The sequence below is a fragment of the Myotis yumanensis genome, unplaced genomic scaffold, assembly GCF_028538775.1.
Source record: "Myotis yumanensis isolate MYYU_CA2020_CCGP unplaced genomic scaffold, mMyoYum1.0.hap1 SCAF_14, whole genome shotgun sequence".
In the NCBI taxonomy this organism is placed as follows: Eukaryota; Metazoa; Chordata; class Mammalia; order Chiroptera; family Vespertilionidae; genus Myotis; species Myotis yumanensis.
Genome location: NW_027223765.1, coordinates 21,846,203 through 21,866,514, shown reverse-complemented (window position 1 = coordinate 21,866,514; position 20,312 = coordinate 21,846,203). Strand labels below are relative to the sequence as shown.

Below are 20,312 nucleotides of genomic sequence, written 5' to 3'. Positions count from 1 at the left end.
AGAATTTATTGGTTAATGAAATTAACATGGTGAAAATCCTATGAGGATATTTCAGTTTTACACATATTTTTGAAACCCTACTGTGTGCCAGCATTTATGACTGCGATGATGAATAAAACAATCCCTTTTGTACACAGCCAATTACAGTGTACACAGGGAGACCAGTGAGTCCAGTTAATATCAGAACAATGAAGAAACACTCTGATGGGTACAGAAAGGGAATAAGAGCCTGAGAATGGGGAGTGGGGTGAGGAAAGTTAAAGGAAAGGACACTGGGGAAACTCACATCCAGAAGATAGTCCCATGAGGCATCTTTATCTTTTTCACATTGTGCATCTAAAGTGTCATATTTACATAACTTGCCAATGTGCTTATTTAGAGCACAAGGCTCAAGTCTTCCCCCACTTCCATTTTAAAATACATCGAAACTTTTTAACGATTCTACGAAGGATGCTAAAAGGATCCCTCAAAAAGTGAGAATGAGTTATAACACAGTCCTCTAATTTCTTCACAAATGGAAAGTTCTTGGTTGCTTCTATAAAAAGGAAGCTTACATCAAATCTTCTACGTAGCAGCAAAGTATCCTAGGCTATGCAGCACCCATAAATGCAATTTCAAACTCTCCATCCCATGTCTTAGAAAAACAACTCAGGTTACTGAACACTTTAGAACTGAGTGTTGTTCTAAATGTTGTACAAGTATTAACTCATGTCATTCTCTTAACAGTCCTGCAAAATTAGTACTATGATCTTCCCACTTTTCAGATGGGGAAACTGAGGCATGGAGAGTCATTTGCCCAAGCTCACAGACCTCATGGAATGAAAGCTAATAGCTCACGAATCAGTGATGACAAAGACCAATGACACACAAATACTCACACGCGAGCAACAGAATGAAGTTTCTGAAGAAATGTATTATTTTAAGAAATAGTTCCATTAAGAAATAAAAAGAAAGCACAACCAAGCTCTGTCCTCTGTTAACATAATCCTGGAGAGTTTTAATACTTTTTGGGAAATAGCTATTTGTGAGGTTTCAAATAGTTAATACTTGTTTCGGTTTGCTCCATATTTTTTAATTGCCTGGGAATAAATGCTGAATTGACAGTAAAACAGGAGAAGCCCAGGACAGTCGGTGGTACCCAATGAGGAAGGACCCTCCCTGTCTTGTCATCTAGATATGAATGTGATCTCAAATAATGCTAACAATTAAAGCTTCACTCTTTCTTCACTTTCACCCTATCATCTGGTTTGCATCTTTAACTCCTCTGAGTAAACTAAATTAGATTAGCATGTTCATGGGAAAATACTGCAATACAAGATTTCTTTTTTAAAGAAGAGGATGACTGGAGAGGATAAAGTTTTAGAGTAAGAATGAGAGAAAGAAAAAAGAGGCTGTTAAAGGAAGTCAGACACCTTCCTGCAATGAGGGATTCTGCAACTTTACGAACTGTCCATGATGAAACTCCAGCACCCCATAATAACGCTGCATATTAGAACACAACACAATCTTGTATTTCTGTGGTGCCCTTCGCGCAAGCGTCCCAGGGTGCTTTACAATCATTATGAGTTAAAATTAAAACTGAAGCACATACAATTCCTAATAGAATCATTTTAAAAATGCTAAACAGAACAAATAACTTTTAAGTCTAGATTTAAAAGTCCCAACAGCCAGAGCGTTCCTTACTTCAATTGGCAATGAGCTGCAGAGCCCGGCTGAGCTCTCCCCTGTTATGTTAAAGGCTCTCTTATGTTTTCTATGCTCAGAGCCTGAGATGATCAAATGGTTTCCAATGAGAAAGAAAAAAAAATTGGGTGTATCTGTTTGTTTGGATTATCCTGAATTTAGGGTTGTTTCTTGTTTGTTTGTTTGTGTACACGATTGTAAGGGGCCCAAATTTGACATGAAATAAAGCAGGTTTAAAAAGCAAATCCAGATAGAGCCCAGCTTGAAATTTCAAGTCATAATTGTGAAAAAAAAGACACTCAAAAAGCACTCTAAAGCTGGCTCTGTTTTAGCAGGAAAACCAGATTAATTAGCATGTACCAGTTAACTTAAACACACACACACAATTAGAACATAGCATTTAATAGGCTTTCACCCAGGCCATGTCTACTCCTAAGCCTTGGAAGTATTTATTATTCTACAAACCAGAAAAAAATAGGGGAAATGCTCTCATGATATGGTAATTTTTCTTGCATTAGTGATTTTGAGGTCAAAGGAAACCTGTTCAAGATCTAAAACAAAGCAGAGGTAAAAAACCTATTAAGTGAAAATGAAGTACTTACACATTGTTAAGCATCCCTAAATTGGCATGGCTTAAACTCTTTTATGTTGTACTATTGTGAAAAGATAGTGGCCATAAAATATTTGAGATCAATCCACTGTAAGTTAGGTGCTTTATTAAGTTCAGCCCATTTTGATTAATATTTCTAAAAGGTTATAGAGAACTAACATCAAGCTACAGTAAAAATTTTATGTGTCTAAAGCAGCTAAAAATGAGATTCAAAAAGTAAAACTTGCAATTTAGAGGACATTTCTACAGTAGACTCTAGGTATTATAATATTAACACGAGCAGGTATCTCACTGTCTGAAATATCTTGTGTTGCAATATTTTCCCAAGAACAGTGAGAATGAAGTAATAACTGGTTCAAGAAAGGAGGCAGAAAAAATTATTTGGTGTAAGCTTAGCAATTCACACACAATTATGCCTATAAGACTGGCTACTATTTCCATTATGGACCTTGCCATTAATACAATTGCTGAAAGTGGTAATAAAATCCAATTAGTATCAAGTACTTCAGTGCCTGGAAAAGCAGATATTCACAAGCTGGAATTCCCATGGTCAGTAGGGTAAGGACTGGGATTTTTTTTTTAATTTTAAAAAAGAAAAATTAAAAAATACATGGTAATTAGCAACAAGATTTATAATATTACACTAGGAAGATGCAGGCACAAAATCCTACAAGCACACTTCAAACAGGAAATTTCTAGTTTGTTTGGTGTGGATTTTTTTAGAGAGGAAGGAAAGGAAAGGAGAGAGAGAGGGAGAGGGAGGGAGGGAGAGAGAGAGAGAGAAAAGGAGGGGGAGACAGAGAGAGTTACATCAATCGGTTGTCTCCCATAGGCATCTAGGATAAAGCCTGCAACCCAGGTGTGTGCCCTGACCTGAAATCAAACCCGAGACCTTCCAGTACACCAAGGATGCTCCTGCCGACTGAGCAACACTGGCCAGGGCAGGAAACTTTCCAGTTTTAAGTGGAGTTGCCAGTTATATCCTCATCCTTAAAATCAGTCCAGTGGATGACTAAGGTCTATACCAGTGATGGCGAACCTCTTGAGCTCAGCGTGTCAGCATTTTGAAAAACCCTAACTTAACTCGGGTGCCGTGTCACATACAGAAAATTTTTGATATTTGCAACCATAGTAAAACAAAAACTTATATTTTTGATATTTATTTTATATATTTAAATGCCATTTAACAAAGAAAAATCAACCAAAAAATGAGTTCGCGTGTCACCTCTGACACGCGTGTCATAGGTTCGCCATCACTGGTTTATACTTTCAGATAGACTCAAGAACTGCTCGCTGTTTCCAATGAAATGTCTGACATGGTCTTGGGGTTCAAAACAAAGGGCTATTCGCTCCATTATACCTACTGATCAAGATGGATGTGAGGATGGGGGGGAGAAGTGACTGCCACAGAGCTGTGACATTCAAATCTTCTGGAACCTCAATATACCACATCATTCCAGAAGTCAGCCCCTGTGGGCTGAATCACCCTCTCATGCTCAAAATGAGGGGTACGAGATGATGGTTCTTTTAAAAAGCAAGTTATTATACAAACAACAAAATCAAAGATCTAAAAACACATGTTAAAGAAAAATTTCAATAGTGAGAATAAAGACAACTGGAAAACTGTAAGTAGTTATCAATACTTCCTAGAAATCTAAATATCTTATAAAAACATCAAATTAATTTGAGAACGCCTTTTTTTAAAATAGTCCTTTACTATGTATGTGAGCAAGAAGGAATCCTGGTTAAGCTCACTAGCTCCAGGTATGAATTCTTGCCCCTCACCTAGCAATGTAACCATGGGCATTTATTTAAACATTATATGCCTCAGGTTCCCGAACTGAAAATGGCAAAATATAAAACAGGGTGACAGAAGTGCTCTTGATACTAAAGCACTAAATCAAAATTAACTATTATTACTTCAACTATTAAGGTGTGTCATCCTTATTATTTCACTGGAAATAGGAGTCTGCTGTCATACAGGAGACTGTCGATACATATTTCTGAGTGTATAAATATGTAAATATGTGAATGAATGTCATAGGTTAGGCTCTCACATGAAATACAATATATGAATACTGATGCTGCCTGTTCCTTTGAGAGAATGTGATTATCAGTGTTTCCCAAAAAATATTTTAAAATGTCACTTCAGTGCAAAAGTTATGAAAAAAAATTACAAAGTGCAGTTAAAAATATGTAACAAACAGGGCTTTTAAAATTGTTGCTCCAGTGTTATTTATAATACAGAATGAAAATAAACTGAACACAGGTTTATTAAATGTCTAAGTTCCAGGGAATCAGCAGAGTTAAATTTTAAATGCTAAGCTCCAGGAGGGCAGCACAGTTTCCTTTTTTTTTTTTTTAAATCTGTTTTGCCAATACATAATTTAAAAAATCTAACACATATTAAACCCTGATGCTGGCAGGAAAATGAAAACCCAAAAATCCTTTTTCTCAATTATTACTTCTAAATGGAATGTTCACATTTGAATTCATTTTCTATAGCCTTTGCTACTTGAAAATAAAAATGTCAACTCCTACTTAGTTTATGTAGGACCTGGGCTTGGAGCTACTTTTTCCCCAGGTGAGAAATAGAAAATAACGCAGTGCCTTCGAATGTGAAGGCGGTGACGTGTGTGTGTGCACGCGCGCGCACCCCGGTGGGGGCTGTGGATGGGAGGTAATAATGCACCTATCGCATGAGAATCTCTCAGGAATATCTGGCCTAAACATTTTCAGAAGGAAAGCATTAGGCTGGTAGAAGTAATAACTGATGTTTACTTATGATACATTCAACAAAATGAATCTATCCTTGTACTGAATATATATATAATCTCCAGTATTTAAAAGTTCCATTTCTGATACTTCAGGGAAAACTAAAATCAAAATGAAAGGCAAAATGTTTATTTTTTCAACTCCCGAATCTACACTGTCAAAGTTCTCATGACCACAGGCTTTCTGGTCCCCGAGTCAGACTTCATTCTCTGCATTACGTGGAGTTCAGAATACAACATCCAACTTATCTAACCATATCCCACTGAAAAAAAAACAAAAGTAACGATACAACGCCCAACCTCAGATCTGTAACAAGCGAGGCATTTCTTATGTCTTAGAACATTTTACAAAAATAAACAAACATGTGGGACCAAAACTTAATAAAGGGGTGTCAATCTATTTGGGCAGATTTATGATAGGAAAGCAGTACTGCAAATAAAGAAAGCTATGAGTTATAAACGAAACCACATGCACACTTATGGAACCTCTGCAGCTGGAGAAAACTTTGCAAATATTATCAAAGAAAATATTACTGCACCAAAATGTTAAGTATGCATTTTAAAATCAGCACTTACTTTAAAATGTATCATTGGGAAAGGACTTTTGGGTCAGTCAGTAACCAGCATTTTGACTTTAATCTCTGGGGACACTGGCTCCTCTATCTGTCCAAGGAGAAGTCTGGGAAAGTAACACGTCCTAGTTCTATGATTCCAAGTCCCAAATGGACTTCTGCTTTAGCAAGATTGAGACAATCCTCCTAAGAGAATCGGAGGCAGGGCTTATCAGACACCAGGAGGCAAATTCCTGCTGGCTCCCATTCCCATTCCTTCCTGGCCTCTACTCTGTAAAGGGAGTCTATTGCCCACAGGGTAGACATCTGCTAAACATAGTATTAGGGGATCCTGTAGCCCTAAGTGGCTACAAGGTTATTTTATCATATTAAACGAAACAACTCTTACTGTACAGCAAAATGTGAATACTGAATTGTATGCTGAAAGTTCCTAAGTGAATGAATCAAATCTCCACAGGGGGTCAAAAGGTCTTAATACAGGATTTCTTGGTGTTGGGTTCCGTTTTATACAAGACTGAGACAATATTTATTTGCTGGGTTTTTTTTGTTTGTTTGTTTGTTTTTTTACCATAGCATCTTCATCACCAAATCTTAGCCACAGGAGAAAGAAAGAGTCATTTTTGCCAAACTCAGCATATATTTTTGGCTTAGTCCTTAGAGAGCCTGAATTTCTCGTCTTTAATAACTTATGACAGCAAATAAAATAAAAGAAAAATGGAAAATAGTTCATTATTAAAACATTCTGAATTGAGTATCAGATTCATGGAGTTTATTTTACAGAAAGGATAGAAGATGATGTAACAGAATATAAAATAAGTCCCTCATTTAGACAACAGACTGCACTTTCTTCATAGTATTAAATATTAAATTAATTTCAAATATTTGCTGCCACTGCTCAACTATGCATTTTTTCAAAAGATTTCTTTAAAGAAAAGATGACTGTAATTACAACTGATGTTGAAGATGCAGCCTAGTTTCACCACAGAATGATTACTGCAAAGTCTCCACACACACACACACACACACACACACACGCGCGTGCGCATGATCTTCTAAAGGCCTCTCTATAGGAATTCACCAATACATATATATCCAAAACCAAGTCCCGAATTTCATTTTGTCATTCAGTTTAATGTTATAACTGTCTGTATTCAATTCATTTCCCATGATGACATTAAGTAAATTCACAATTATGTTTATAAGCTACAGTGAGGTGGAGTTTACTGGCCGAATGTTGATGTCATTTAATAATGAGTTCTCACTGCCTATATTGATAAATACTGTACTTGCATCCTCCTCCCTCCAGTTCACAATACATGTGTTAAATCTTTGCCTGAATTTACTTCCAAAATCAATGGGACACTTAGTAACATGAAGATACTTGAGGTTCCTATTCTGGGTGTTGCTACATGTATTACCTCTGAATTTAAAAAAAAAAAATGAAGTTTATTTCGAGGACATTTCCAATTTTCAAATGCTAATAACCAAGTGGCATGTTATCTGGAGTTGTCTGCAAAACCCGAAGTCCCAGAGGTTAAGAGTCACCTGCTTCATTCTATCATCCTATAGATTTCCGTGTTTCATTAATTTAAATTATTTTGGAGGTGTATAAAGTCACATCCTTTCTACTCCATGGGTGAAAGAGGAAGGACAGAAGGAAATGAGCTTGAGTTGCTCTGAATTACAAGAAACTAACATTTAACAACACAGATAATATTTTACCTGTGGCTAGAGCTCACCTTAAAAGAACATAGCAAGTCATCATTAACTATCAACTTAATTCATTTGCTTTGCTCCTATAACTGCTAATAAATATCAAAGGAATACTGATGGGCTATATTGCAGCAAACCTGCAATGCATGGAGGTTCCATGAAAAGGTAGCACAGAAGCCCACAAGCTTCCTTCCAAAGGTGCCCTGTATCTTCATGAGCATCACATTAGAAACACATTTTAAGACTCCCTCAACTGCAGAAATGTTTGTAGCAGAGTCGTACAGTTCAAGTTCACATGACTGACAGACTGACATTCAGAATTACATTTTAAACTTGAACTAAAAGAAAACCTTAAACATCTAGTTCTACCAGCACTTTAATTATACTATGTCACAGAATGACCTAGCACTGCATTTGGGCACTGGGGATGGCTTTATACCACATTACTGTAGTGACCGCATAGGCAGCCCATGAAAAGCAGGTTCGCAGCACCTTTGCTTTTTTTTTTCAAATCTGAAATTAGCTGAGCACTATCCAACACGATGTTTGGTTTTTACATTTGGAAACAGGGGCGGCCTCTCTCTCTACAGTTTTAGTAACTCTCCATCAAAATTCATTCTAAAAAAATCAAGCACAATAAAAATAGATCTTTGTCTTATTCCAAAAATTCCTGGTGGTATGACAGGCATCTTGGGGGGGGGGGGGGGGGGGAGGTAAAACAATGCCCCCAAATTAGTGAGAAACTCCTAAAGAACAATAACTACTCAACCTTTAGTTACAGGAGATTTCTATTCTGACTTTTACAATTATTACTACAAATGCTCTTTGTAGTTTTTTATTTTTATAATGAGCTAAGTATTAGACAACTGAACTCTTATTTAATTCAGGCAGCATGACGAAGTTTTCCACGTTAACACTTACAAAGCCACTCACTGCAGGCTCCTGGAAGTGTTACTGCCTTTACTCTTCCCTACATCAGAGCACTGGGGAGAATGGAGCTTCCATGCTCAGAAGAGGAATGGGAAAGCCAGCCAGCAGAGTCTGCTGAGCCGTTTTTCCTTTGCTCTTTTCCCAAGGGAGAAAAAGTGTAAAGGCTCTGTTCAGAATGAATCAGGCGTATTTTTAAAAGTCACCAGTGGTCAAGCCACTTGACATGTCTGGCAGATTCTCGCTTCCGATACCGGTTGCTTAAGACTACGGAGCCCCATGGAACCTCACATCAGGGCTGCCCGGGATGTCTTATTATTTATTCCACGCTCTGCTCAGTACCTGTGAAAGGGGGCACTCCTTGGCCAGCGAACTCTGATTCATATCTTTCAGGAGATCCTTCAGAGCATTCCTCACTGTGGTGTGCGACCATTGTTCAGGAGGCAAGTCTTCGAGTTTGGGGCAACTATGTGAGACAGAGATTAGAAAGGGGATTATTACAAGATTGCATCCCGCTGCAAAACATTCCTTTAAGACAGACAGATTTCATTTTGCGCATCAAACAGATGCATCTGGAGATTGCTCTCGGTCTCCTGATTGTTCCGATTAGTTAATTACTTTATACAACACATCTGCTGTATCGATGCATGAATTATACATCAGCTGCCTGTGGTGGCTATTTTTTCATGTTACTTCTACCTTCCTGCTCTGATGCGCTTGGGAAGACAATTTAAGGTGTACTGCTTTCTCACGAGCAAGCAGGGAGAAGCATGAATGTATTAACCATTTTCCTTTCGTGACTCCGTTCATACGAATTAAAATGGTAAAAAACTATATAAATAAGCAAGGCCGCGGCAAGAGCGAACAAGGCATTCTTTCACAAAATGTACACAGATGGCACTGTTCATGATATGCAAAAATATTTTTCTCTTAAGTAAACTTTATGTAAAATGCCTTCTTGTAATGCATCATTTCATTGACTCAATATAAAAAGTCTCATATTTTGATAACCTGCACAAACCTACAAATTTGGGGGCTGGGGGTGGGGGGTTGCTTTTAAAGGTAACAAAATCAATTTTAATTAACCCGTCTGAAACACAGAGGAAATAAAAAGGTTGACCAGAGATGCTTTAGTTAAAAATATCAGGTAACTAGAATGTTTTCCCCTAGAACGCTGTCCTGACTCACCTGTGTAACTGAATTTTCAACGTGACCACATGATACACGTCTTGAAGCATATCCGCTACCGTAGCATCAGGGGCATCTGTCACATAAGACAGTGGAACTGGATTCCACTTTCCAACCTGGATTAGCCCTATTCCAGATAAAGAGAATATGTCACTACAGGTTTTACCCTTCAGATAATACATCTGGTAGTTTTTTTTCTTTCTTTCATGGCCCCCACCACAAGCAATATTGTTATTTCTGTCTGAATGATTCCCTTCCCTCTAAAAGGCAGGTCAGTGAAAATATTCATAGCTCAGCTTTCCAAATTGTGAAATTATGTAAATGACTGTAGGGTTGTTTTATTATTTTGGAAATCAAACCCCATCAATAAAACCGATGCCCAGGCCACATTTTCCTAACTTACAGGAAGTTCTAATAAGACATAGCTGAACCAGTTCTAAATGGCTTTACGATTCAGATAAGATTCTCTATTGCAAAGGGAATCAGCATTGAAAAATACTTTACAGCCCATAAAACCATCAGAAACAGAATAAAAGAAACAGAACTAGATATTCAGTCATAAATGCAAATTGACTCTCAACAGTCCATCTGCTCAAATACGCTCCTCACTTCCTTGTGGGTCCTCAGTGGAGCAGATTATTAAGGTCAATAAGCATACTAATGATTCAGCTGAAGTAATTTAAAAAAAAAATCTACCTCGACATTCCACATGAGCAAAATGTGTGTTAACTAAACCAAACTGAATGAAGCCAATTTTTTAAAGCCACAGTCTATAAGGAACCAGTGTCATCATACACAGCCTACAGTTCTTTGAATAAAAAAAAAAAATATTCAGTGCTTTCCCTGGGAGGTAAACAAAGGATGCCAAGCAATTTCCCCAGCCCCGCACGTGCGTCATTTACCTTTGGCCTGGGCAGCAGAGCTGTGCGAGTAACCCAGAGACAGCAGTGCCATTTCTATCAGCTGGTTGAAAAGCATGTCCTTTCTCACCAACACAAATTCCGCATGCTCCTCCTTGCAATCGTATTCAATGGCGTTTTCATAATGTTCCACCACGCAAAACACCGGTAGCATGGTTCCTATCGAAGAGACAGGGAGGAAGAGATGCAAACCAACAATCTTCAGAAATACAGTCTGGGGGAGGGAAAAAAAACACACGAAGCCATGAAAATAAATCTTCACAACAGTGAGAGAAGGGAAGAGACTGTTTCCCAGGCAGACAGGGCACAGAAACACAGGCACGCACACACCAACATATACAACCTTTTCTGTTTCAGAGTTGAGAGAGAAATAGGGAAATAGAATGTGAACCTGCTCCGAGGGTAAGTGGGGCTCTGCTTCCATCAAGATGAGTGAATGCAGAATTACCTTTCTGATCAGATGATACTGCGGACGAGAGAGAAGTAGGTGTCTTGTCTGATCTGTTGTGAGTGGTAATGTAGACAGTGTGCAAACCTGACTCACTCCAGTTGTCTTCACAAGAACCAACTTCACGTGGCCTACAGGCTTTTTGTTAATATTAAACTATCCCTTGTTTGTGCCCAAACAAATTACCTTTGGCCATAAAATGATTAGCCTTTTGCTTCCTTTTTAGAGATTTTACTTTATAATGCTTCCATAAAAGGAACGCAAAACTTAACCAAACTGATGCTCAAAATATAGGATTTCAATATGTGCATAATGTAGATAAATAAGATTTTTATTTTGATGGCTCCTCATTTAATCTACCTGACTAAAAAGATATCACAGTAACCATATGTCTTTAAAATGAACAGTCTTGTTGTAGTAAATGGGATGAAAATGAGAGCGGGAAAAGGGAACTGGCCTCATATCAGGACATATTAGGATCAAGGAATCTGCGTAGATTCCATGTTCTCTCTCTATTTACTTTAATCCAATGTAATAACTCAGTAGCCAGATGATGAATCGGCGAAGGCCACACCGGGGTTAGAAAAAAGGCTTCTGGAAACGGAAATCAGGGAACGCTGTAGCACTCAAGGTGTTCACGCAGCGAGCGCACTGTTAGACTCCCAGGGATAAGCAGAAAAGGGTTAAAAGCAGATGCATCTGAACTGCACTGTGGCAAACTGCCAGGAGGGTATCATCTTTACCATAAATGATGGCAAGGGTTACTTTAACAGGGCACCCAGGATCCTCAATTAGTCCTGTAACATTAATGCCTCTTTAAGCTCTGCCCTCTGGACTCGCAGAATCCTACCAACTTCTGAAGGTGTCCAGCGCATGCCAACCAGAGCTAAAAAATCGGGATTTTCTACTGACACCGGAGATGCCCTTTAAAAGTGCTCTATTCTGCAAACAAAAGCTGGCAGTAAAACAGCTACATTTTTCTACACATGCCTCTTCACCAAAGCCTCCGTGAACTGTTCACAAGAGATTCTAGCTCTGAAAAAGGAAAAAAAGAGCACCAAAACCTTTAGGTTGACTTAGAAAAGCTCACAAACTCATTCGGAGATATCCAACAGGCGAGGCATAAAAAAGCAAGCCGTGAAGCTTGCCAATATTCTTGTCATTCATTCGGCTGTTTTATACCAGAGAGAGAATCCGCCAGGGATCAGAAGATTTGGGGAGACCACAGCAAAAACAGCAAAATACAAACTGGTGATTTCTTTCTTGGCTTGGAGGTACTTTGGCAAAATCTCCTCAACAAATAAACAAAAACATCCAACCCCTTTTTCTTAAGCCACATCTCAGCCACAATTTTTATCTAGCACCTGTCAAACAGAAACCAGACACAAAAAATAAAATTAAACACACACACACACAAAAACACACACCACCACCACCACCACTAAAAGGCTTCAGTGATTTTTGTTGTTTGAAATAAGCAAGGAACCTTCTTCAATTAAACAGAATAAATCACTATCAAGGCAATACTGTAAGGAGAAAAAAAAAATCTTTTGAGCAGGAAGTGAAATTACTGTAGTTTCGTTTCTCCTCCCCCTGTCCTGATGTCTTCAAAGAGTTGGGTTAGTACAACAAAAACATATGCATTGATTTTTCCTCTCCAAGGAGGAGACTGACTTGCCCTACTACATGCTCTTCTCCTTAGACCTATGACATCACTGTGGGTCTTTCAAGCGACTGAAATATATTGGGTATATATCTTCAGCTTTATTTATCGGGACCCCGTAGGTAATGAAAGGTGGCTACTGATAAAGTGACAACAGTATCATTTAATTACAAACCTAGCCGCTAAATCCTCCAGCAAACTGTCACGGTTGCCCTCCTGCTATTGGGAGTAACGCTGAACAGGAGCCTTCTCTGAACTGTCTGATTATTTGTGCGAGTGTTTGGCGAGACTTCCAACTACAGCAACTTCATAACCTCCCAGCATTAAAGGGGGAGTGCACTGGCCACTGCCGACGGCTAAAAATACCGCATGATTTAAACCTGGAGGCAGTCTTAGAAGCTTTTGCTGAAGGTTTATGAGCCTGTGTAAACAGCACGTCTGCCATAAGGAGCAGTGAAGTCTGTAGAATCCTTGTCTAAAACTGTCCTGGCATTAAAAGTTTGCTGTGCAAATATCACATAATACCAGAGACAGCTGAAATCTCCTATTTAGGAATTTATGGAACTTATATGTTTGCAGGCGTCAGAAAGTCTTTTTTATAGAGCCCCAGTGCTTCACAGTACAATATTAATGCACTCTGTTTGAAAAGCCGTAATAAATTATATTTTTAATGCTCTTACCCTGGCTTTCTTAAGATGCATACATTCTTGGCAAACAATCAATAAATAGGGTAATCATGAGTAGAGGCCAAAGAATTTGCTGAAGTGCTGTTTTTCCATTTTTAATAGATAAAGATCTAACAATACGGTCTGCTGTGTCTGTTCATTTCAGGATCAATATATTCTTTGTTTTCGCCAAACCAAGGAAAAAATAAATGATTGTATGATAAATGTTATGCATCAAACACAATGAAATTCCTCTGCCTTCTAACTTTATCTACTTAATATTCTCGGTTGCTAAAAGATGGCATTTTTATCCTTTGCTTAGCAAATGTAAGGGAAATCTGAATCCTATACACATTTATTCAGAGACAAAATAAAGACCATTATGAGGCACACACATTGTAACCAGCACAGGCACTGCTTTACATAAACAAGTGTTGAACACAAAGTTGTCCAACTTCATCAACTTAACATGAAATGGGTAGAAAGGAGTCAGTTACACATCCTCCCCTTGTAAACGTGCCTAAATCTGCCCTTCCTTTTATCAAAAATACCCAGTTATAGCAAACATAAAAACTAGAATGATCAGGTTTTTTCATTGCTAAATAATGCATTTGCTCTTAAGAAAACAAGCCACAAAAATGACATCACAAAACTTTTACATCATAGCACACAAGATTTCCATTACCTCTGAACCTGTCTTTTACAACTAGCGAATCTTATGGAAAAGCCAGTGTCTTATTCTTAAGCAGGGCAAGAACAAGCAATAGCCATGTATATATCCTCTACTTCCATTACACCTTATCCATGGAAGCCTTGGGTGGCTAAAGACCATTATATTGAATTCAGTCCTTATCAACCTAAATGTCCAACAATTCCTGTCTGTAGTAGCAGAGTACGATGCTCCACTCAAACACAGAGCCTCCACTTTCAAAACGTGACTGACACTGCAGCCAGGGATGTAACTAATTTCAGAGCAGAAAGAGAATCAAGGCAAAGATCCTACAAAGAGTGCTCTGCCTCTCCACACCCACACAGAGTAGCCTTGGGTAGGCACAGGGCTCACAGCTTTCCAGGATTTGGCTCGAAAGTATTTACCTTTCCTAAGGTTGGTTTTCATCAGATGGCCCGAGTGTTTTAAAGGCACTCCCTGCATTTTTCCACCTGTACTCCCAAGCCTTCCTCTTCCCAGTGGGCTCCCGTTCTGCTCCAGGCGGGCAATCTTGGCTGGTGGACCCTTCGTATCGCTCACATTGTTAGACATTTCTGAATGTTCTTTCCCCTGAGTTGCCTCGTTCAAATGATCCATACTCAGTTACTCTCTAAAGATCACCTGCCAGAATTTAAAAAGAAGATGCGGTTAGAATTGGGTGGGTGGGGGGTGTTCCTCTCTCTCTCTCTCTCTCTCTCTCTCTCTCCCTTTCTCTCTCTGTATTTACATGCATACATCATGTAAATGTTTTACCCCTAGATATCTCTCTTCACAAATATAATTTGTAAGATTACTCAGCTAGATATATAACATAATGTATATGTTACTATATTTCTAGATGACAGCATATGTCCATTCAAGTTAACAGAATAATTTGTGAAAACTGTATTAACACACGTGAATAAAAGGTAATTTGTGACTTACCACCAAAAGTAAGTGGGGGGGAAATGGGCTTTACTTCTAAAACAAGAATCACCACAATAGAGCCAGAAAGAAGATAAATTATATTTATACAGTCCCAATTTTTAAAAATTAGAAATTCTTTACAAAACAAAACAGTAACACTTTAAACAAGAATGGAAAAATAATTACAGCCCAAAATATCAGTTAAATCTGTTGCATATATATTTTTACATATAGCTTAATTTTTGAGAAAAAAAAACACTATACATGTATATACATACCACCTCAAAAGAAGGTAGCAAACATCTAATTTTTACACTCCCCATTGGCTTTGCAGGTAAATTTGTAGAAAAAGTTTTCTACTATGAAAGTTTCAAGAGTGACCTGTTAAATATCTAGTTAAGTCTTGGCTCAGATGTGTGATTGGATCATCTCACCCCTAAGCAAATGGATGTTAGGTGGAGGACTTCTTCAAATATTCCAAGTACTGAAGCATTACGACTCACATGTTTGGAGTTAACATTTAGGAGTACTTTAGTAATAGAATGCTCTTAACTTAAGTAGCAAAAAACGTGAAAATACTTTGCGATATTAGCATTAGATCCAAGTGCCAAACTGGCTTTTTAAAAAAATAAGTCTTGATTTAGGTAAAACACAATTGCTAGTTTTCAAAAATAATCTCAGTATGCAATGAAGTTAACATCTTGGTTGACTTCAAAAAAAAATTTACAGATAATTATTTTCAATTACACAATGGACATTAATTTTCATACGGTTTACGATAAAACAATGAGTACAATATCCAAGTCACTTCTAAAATAGTTGTAACTAGAATTGATAAGAACAGGTGAGTGGAATTATGAACTTTCATAGTACTTGAAATACTGAGCTTACCAATACCAAGGGGGGAAGGGATCATATTTCAAAAATCAGAATATGATAATTATTACTTTCCTCCAGCTGTCTAGTAATTTAACATCTCTTGTACTTTTAAAAAATTATTACACCGGAAAAGCTATTTAGATCCGATTAATTGAAAGCCAGCTTATATTAGCATGGCTTTTCTAGAAGCATGTTTTTCTTCTGTTTAACCATAGATTACTCTGTCCAATTTAATCAAGAAAAGAGGTGAATGGGGAGGAGGGAGCAATGGTAATCTGTAGGCTTAAAAGCAACCTTAAGAATGCCAATTGAAGAACTCTAAAGTTTGAGAAATAATGGCTATTTATCCTTGTACTCCAGGGTGGCACGCTGAGAACTAAAGGTTTACCATTGATCGAGGTCCCATCTGTTTTTGGTTATGAGGTTCATTAACAATAAATGTGCCTCTTTTAACCACTTTTTATCAAGATTACTCTTCTCCATTATATTAAACTAAAGCCAAAATTAGAGAGCAATGGTTATTAACTTATTCAAAACACTCTTTGTAATGTTACATGTGGATTATAATACAGAGCTGCTTTTTTTTTTTGAAAGTGGTTGCCTTACCCTAGAGCAGAAAATGAATTTTACAACATATGATTTGAAAATACTTCATCCGTGGGGCAATTTTAAGAAAAAAGGAAACATCAGCATCAAAATGAATGCTAAAAAAACATATTCAGCAGTCTTGAGGCTTAGCAGCATTATAAAGTATACAGCAAGTGAAACTGATAGATGCTAATTTAGTTAATGTATTGATAATCAAAACATCATATAGGTCATGCACAATTGTCCTCCCAACACTCACCCATAAGCGTCAATTAAACACTCAGTCATCTTGTAAAAAGCTTTACATTATAAAGCAAAATTACATGCACATAAAACACCCAATTTACTCATTTAAACTCTATGCCCAAGGCTAAAGTTCACCAAACCTCCGTTTGGGATTGCACAGAGGAGCCTCCACGGGGCCTGCTGGACTGGCAGCCCAGGAACTAACTCGGGTCTCAACAGATGCCAGGCTCAAGAGTTTCTTGTGAGTTACACATTTTAAAGTCCATTTTCGTGTACCGTTTGGTTGGCACACAGAAAGCAGGCTACTTTCTCAAAATCCCATTTCCCAGTCCATCAACTAAGTCCATATGGGATCGCTACTGACTAACACAGTGAACTCAGACACAGCAATGATTTCCCTTTACACGAAAAAAGAAAAGCACGACATTCCGGTTTCAAGAACCTTTTTGGGTTTTTTTTTTTTTTTTGGTTTCTTGTTTTTGCAATGTGGGATCCTTCCAGGGAGTTCCTTGCTAAATGGCCTCCCTCACCCCCACCGAACCCCATAATCACATTTTAAGAGATTATGCCCTTATCCATTCCACATGGCCGGCACGATCCAGGCCAAGCTTTCACTGTGACCTTTTAAAGAGACAAAGAAGCAAAGTACTATCTAGAAACAGAAACACTGCAGTTTTACTGAGTGAAATTAGCAAAACCGACCTGAAACTCACCACTTCAAAACTTGACAGCATATAAATAACAAAAACAAAGGAGATTTCCTTTGCAGCCCGGGTTCTTGAAGAGAAGTTCAAGACTGATGTTTTCTGTCCTTTTTTTTTTTTTTTGTAATTAAAAAAAAAAAAAAAAGCAGCAGACCTGAAGGCGACTTCCCCTGAAATTGTATTATTTTCTCTTCCCCTACCCCCGCCCCCCTAAGCGGGGGAAGGGCAGAAATAAAGGCCTAGAAGAGTAGCCATGGGGGGTGGAGGGGGAGAGTGTTAAAAAAAAAAATCACAATTCGAAAAACAACATATATGGTTTGTAAAATGTCTAACCTCAGAGAACGGGGTTTTCGAAGGGGGAGGAGGGGAGAGTGGGAAGTAGGGAGGAGGGCGAAGATAAAATTGATCTGACAAGTGATTCGTTGGGGGGAAGAATCGTAAAAACAAAGCAAACCCTGCGCACTGTGGTGGAGCTGGGGAGGCGAGGTTGGCGGCTGAGGATTCTTTTAAAAAGAGGAGGAAAAATGCACTGCGGACCAGGTCTCCGGGAAGGGGAAGGAGGTCCCCTCGCGGTGCCCCTTCCCTCGGCTCGCGCAGGGTTCGCGGTGCGAGGCCACAAAGTCCACTCGGGCTGTCACTCGCAAGCCCGTTCCCCGCTGACCCCGGAGAACGCGGCGAGGGGGAGGCCACCGCGCCTCCCCTCCCCTCGCCCCCGCCGCCCTCCCCAGCAACTGCGACTGATAGGAACAAACCTTAAACTTTCTTCCCACCGCCTCGCACCCTCACCGGGGGCATCTACCGGGGGACAGCGAGGGTGGGGGGCAGGAGCTCGCGAAAAAAGCCCGGAAAGGCACTAAAACGCCACTTTTGACTCGGCCCTCGCTGACGACAGCCCCGAGGACCCTCTCCCTGCCCATGGACGCGGGGCTGCGAGCGTCTGGGGAGCCGAGTGAGTGCAGGGGAGAGAGAGAGAGGGTTGGGGGGGGGGGGAGGGCAGGAGAGAGAGGAAGGAATTAGAAGGCACCCCCAGCCACCTCCACCGCCTCAGCAGCGACACACTCCCCGCCCCCTCCTCCCCCCAAAAAAAGTCGCCACGCTCTCACTCGGCCAGAGTCCGAGGTAAACAAGGAGCACCACAATGGCACTGGGACTTGGGGGGGGGGGGGGGGGACGGGGGGGAAGAAACGCAGGAACCCCAACAAAACTGAGGAGGAGTTTCCCAAAATGCGAGAGCGGGGTGGGAAGCGTCCTCGGGAGTCGCCCCGGCTCTCGGCTCGGTCCCCGGGCGGGCTAGAGGGCGGCCGTGGCTGCTGTTGTTGTGGCGAGGCCGGTGGTTGCCGGGTGGCACAGGGAGAGGTGTGTGCGCGTCTGTGTGCGTGTGAGCGCCAGTCCCCGGACGGGGCTGTTTCTCCCTCTCCTCTCTCTCTCTCTGCCCCCCCCTCGCTCGCGCTCGCTCTCCCCCTCGCTGCCGTCTCTGCCCCCATTAAATTATTAGTTGACTCATCCCGGCCGCTGTCGCCGCCGCCGCCGTGCCCAGCTCGGCTCCGCGCGTCCGCCCGGGCTGCAGCCCTCCACGCCGCTGCTCCTGCTGCTGCGCCTGCCGCCGCCGCTGTGGCTGCCTCTTCTTCCTCCTCCTCATTTTAATACAAAATCACCCCGCTCGCAGCCCCAGCCCCGAGCACGCAGCCTCCTCCCGGCCGCCCGCCGCCGCCCCGAGCCCTTCCCCAGCGGGGCCGGCTCAGCCGCCGCGTCCGGGGAGCGGGAGCGAGCGAGAAAGTGGCGGCGGCGGCGGCGGCGGAGGAGGAGGAGGAGCGGGGAGGGAGAGGAGGAGGAAGGGGGTGCGGAGCGGAGGAGGAAGGCGGCGGGGGGGGGGGGGGGGGGTAGGGTGCAAGGAGAAGGCGGAAAAGGGATGGGGATTAAAACCCGGGCTGGAGGGCCAGGATCGGGGGGAGGGGGCGGGGGCGGCGAGTTAAAAAGCAGAAAGACAAGTAACTAGTGAATGAGTGAGGGAAGGGGCGGGGGGAGCGCACGATTTCCGGCCCCGGGCGCGCAAGAATTTGTAATGAGCTTGATTAGAGTGAGGCGGCCCGACATTTATTACACACAATACCCAGAATAACAGGGCGCCGCGCGAGGGCCAGCGCCGGCCGCCGCCAGGCGCGCCAGGGCGGGCGCAGCGGGAGGAGGCGGGGGGCTTCCCTGGCAGCGGCCGCCGGCGGGGAGGGGAGCGCGCGCCGAGCGGGCGGCAGGGGCAGGTGTGAGCGAGGGAGCCGAGGGAGGAGGGGCAGCGCCGGCGGGGCGGGGGTGGGGGGTGAAAGTGATGGGGAGGAGGGGGCGAGGGCCAGGGGGAAAGCTCACCACCCGCCCACGCGCCACCAAAGCCACAAAAAGGAGTCGGTCCGGAGCGCCGCAGGCGGGCACCCCAAGCACAGGCGCAGGGGAGGGGAGGGCGCACCGGCCCCGCGGGAGAGGGGCCCGGACCCGCAGGTGACAGGCGTAGGTTACTGAGATGGGGGGACTGAGGAAGTGACTGGAGGGGACCCTCCGGAGGAAGAGCTCTCCCAAGAAGCGCAGCGGGTGCAGCCACATTTGCAGAGGAATCAAGGCCAAGATCCTTAAAACGGTCTCGCGAATATTGACCCTCCAAGAGGACGAGTCCTAAAGTATTTCTAGAGCCAACGTTAAAGCCACAAGGGTAAGAGCTTTCTATGCAAGTCAGAGGTAGGTTCAAAACTCCCTCGCTTCTGAGCCAGAAATCACGTTGGAGGGAGAAATACGTGGCCTGTAGTGGCCGCGTTCAACAAAATTTGGGTCACTTAATAAGAGAGACCTGACTTGTTATTAAAAAGGGAAAGATGCCACCATCCTTAAACTAATTTCACACCAGCGAAAGACAAGAAAGTTTGGGTGGGTAAATACATCTGTTGTTGCAATAAATACTTCTGCAATCTAGGGTAAGTTACCCAGTTAAATAAATGGTCATTAGCTCAAAGGTAAGATCCTCTTATTGAGATAATCTATTAAATGTAATTCCTATTAAAAAATGAAGAACATTACAGTCTCACCCAAATAGAGATGCAGTGTTTATCGCTTAGGTTTGAACACTAACATCTCCGT

General features: G+C 41.4%; 1 protein-coding gene across 4 annotated transcripts in view; it reads right to left on the bottom strand.

The window, feature by feature from the left end:
* Positions 1–20,312, bottom strand: part of SATB1 (SATB homeobox 1) — a 102,950-nt gene that overhangs the window by 64,654 nt on the left and 17,984 nt on the right. For 2 of the 4 annotated variants that reach the window (XM_070433340.1, XM_070433343.1), the window contains exons 1-5: positions 17,205–18,977; positions 14,259–14,493; positions 10,370–10,546; positions 9,468–9,594; positions 8,622–8,745 (exon numbers count right to left, since the gene is read on the bottom strand). In XM_070433340.1, coding sequence (XP_070289441.1) covers positions 8,622–8,745; positions 9,468–9,594; positions 10,370–10,546; positions 14,259–14,469 — 639 coding nt within the window. In that variant the 5' untranslated portion in view covers positions 14,470–14,493; positions 17,205–18,977. Of the gene's footprint in view, positions 1–8,621; positions 8,746–9,467; positions 9,595–10,369; positions 10,547–14,258; positions 14,494–17,193; positions 18,978–20,312 lie in introns of those variants that run through there. The other 2 variants (XM_070433341.1, XM_070433342.1) reach the window with 2 other exon arrangements.